Consider the following 2,500-nt stretch of genomic DNA (forward strand, 5'->3'; position numbering starts at 1 on the left):
AGAGAGAGAGAGAGAGGGGAGAGAGAAGAGAGAGAGAGAGAGGGGAGGAGAGAGAGAGAGGAGAGAGAAGAGAGGAGAGGAGAGAGAGAGAGAGAGAGAGAGAAGAGGGAAGAGAGAGAGAGGAAGAAGAGAGGAGGAAGAGAGAAAGAGAGGAGAGAGAAGAGAGCGAGAGGGAGAGAGAGAGAGAGAGAGGAGAGAAAGAGAGCGAGAGAGAGAGAGAGAGAGAGAGGAGAGACGAGAGAGGAGAGAGAGAGAGAGAAGAGGAGAGAGAAGAGAGAGAAGAGGAGAAGAGAGAGGAGAGAGAGAAGAGAGAGAGAGAGAGAGAGAGAGAGAGAGAGAGAGAGAGAGAGAGAGAGAGAGAGAGGAGAGAGAGAGAGAGAGAGAGAGAGAGAGAGAGAGAGAGAAGAGAGAGAGAGAACGAGAGAGAGAGAGAGAGAGAGAGAGAAGAGAGAGAGAGAGAGAAAAGGAGAGAGGAGAGGAAAGAGGAGAGAGAGAGAGAAAGAGAGAGAGAGAAAGAGAGCTGTGTGTGTGTGAGAGAGAGAGAGAAAGAGAGCTGTGTGTGTGTGAAAGAGAGAGAGAAAGAGAGCTGTGTGTGTGAGAGAGAGAGAGAGAGAGAGCTGTGTGTGTGTGTGTGTGTGTGTGTGTGTGTGTGTGTGTGTGTGTGTGTGTGTGTGTGTGTGTGTGTGTGTGTGTGTGTGTGTGTGAGAGAGGAGAGAGAGAGAGAGAGAGAGAGATAAGATGAGACGAGAGAGAGAGAGAGAGAGAGAGAGAGAGAGAGAGAGAGAGAGAGAGAGAGAGAGAGAGAGAGAGAGAGAGAGAGAGAGAGAGAGAGTGAGTGAGTGTAGAGAAAAATATAAATTTCCTGATATTGTATGTATACGTAAAGATGCATAAACAATTTATCCATATGAAAATAAATATATATTAATTCACCTATATAACCACACTGACAATAAAATTCAGCACCTACAATGTCTCCATATTTACAATAACAGCAGTAGAGCAAGGGATGAAGCTAAATGTGCATGAGGCAAGCAAGGGTACTGACCTGCAGCATGTGCTGGTGGGCAGGAGGGGGAGTGTGAGCAGAGGGTGGGGTGGAGAGTGGGGGGGAGGTAAGATAACGATCTCCACCACCACCACCACCAGTAACACTAGCAGCAGCAGCAGCAGCGGGAGCACCACCACCGCCACCACCAGCATTGTGCTGTGATGGGTGATGGGGATGGTGGAGGGCTACTGGCTGCTGGTGAAACTCTCCTACATCTCCTGAATGGTAGTAATGAGCCAGCCCGCCTTTAGGGGCAGTTGCAGCAGAGGAGGCAGGCATGGGGGCACTTGTATTGTGACTGTGGGCAGCAGCAGCAGCAGCATGCTGAAAACACCACAACCGCGTTAGTCGGCAAAAAGCACCACGCCAACATCATGCAGACATTACATCTAAGTTCTAAAGCTCTATGAATCTCATGCTTTGGTTACATCAACAAAAGGAGTAACAATAGAAAAAGCATTATCCAAACCATGCAGAACCATAATTTTTTATCAATTTCTATGACACAAAATAAAAACATGTTGGGGGAGAAGGCAATTGAATGTTGAAAGAATTTGCTTCATGTAAAGAGAAAAATTAAGACATTGATACTTTTGGCTGTGTTAAGAAAGTGCAAATAAAAGCAAGGAATATCAACATGACCAATGGTTATGGCTCTGTGGAAGTTTCTGCTTAAATGAAGGTCTTCATAGAGGAATATGAGAATGATATTTTCTATCTAAAAGAAAATAACTAGATATGAAATGAAAAGCAACTAAAATAGGAAGCAAAACCACAATTCAACAAAGAACTGATAACATATGCAATGAAGACAAACTGAATACTAGACACTCACAAAATTGATTTGGAAACCAATGTACTTACAAGAAGGACTTTTACTTTGTTGCATCAAATCTAATCAGAATTAAATGAGGTATTTGTGATTGAAACCTCTCATCACGAGTGATTCCAGTACAACTACTGACCGTTTACAGGTAAATGTCCAAAATTCATCAAAAGTACATTGACACTTCCTACAAAACATAGAAATACTGGCACCAATGTACTTACCACATCATAACCTGGCATGGAAGAGTGGTGAGAAGCCGCATGGGAAGGCTCTGGCTCATGAGGCCGTCCAGCAGGAGACGGTGTTGATGGAGATGAACCAGGCAATCGGGTGACATCAACACGTGGGGGCTCTAGGAAGCGAGAATTGGGATACCTTGGATGGATGTTAACTCCTCTAAATTCACCATGAACTGTGCGCTGGTCATCCATGTATATTCGATGATGTCCAGCAGCTTCATCAATGCTTGCTGTTGGAACTACCCTGTTGTGTGTGGCATCATACGCCACAGCACTGATGTTTCGTCCTTCTATTACATGTTCAGCTGGTTGTGGTTGGCTAGAGGTGGTACTAGTCTTGGGTACAACAGCAGAACGTTGCAGTGTTTGAGCTGTAGCAAC

General features: G+C 45.0%; 1 protein-coding gene across 1 annotated transcript in view; it reads right to left on the minus strand.

Annotated features, from left to right (window-relative positions):
• Nucleotides 1-2,500, minus strand: part of LOC119575583 (msx2-interacting protein-like) — a gene marked incomplete in the record, with an annotated part of 122,611 nt that overhangs the window by 15,546 nt on the left and 104,565 nt on the right. Inside the window, 2 exon segments of the mRNA XM_037923231.1 lie at nucleotides 1,049-1,375; nucleotides 2,102-2,500. The exon segment at nucleotides 2,102-2,500 is cut by the window's right edge and continues 120 nt beyond it. Of these exon segments, the coding sequence (XP_037779159.1) occupies nucleotides 1,049-1,375; nucleotides 2,102-2,500 (726 nt within the window).

Source organism: Penaeus monodon, chromosome 7, assembly GCF_015228065.2.
Source record: "Penaeus monodon isolate SGIC_2016 chromosome 7, NSTDA_Pmon_1, whole genome shotgun sequence".
NCBI classification, from domain to species: domain Eukaryota; kingdom Metazoa; phylum Arthropoda; class Malacostraca; order Decapoda; family Penaeidae; genus Penaeus; species Penaeus monodon.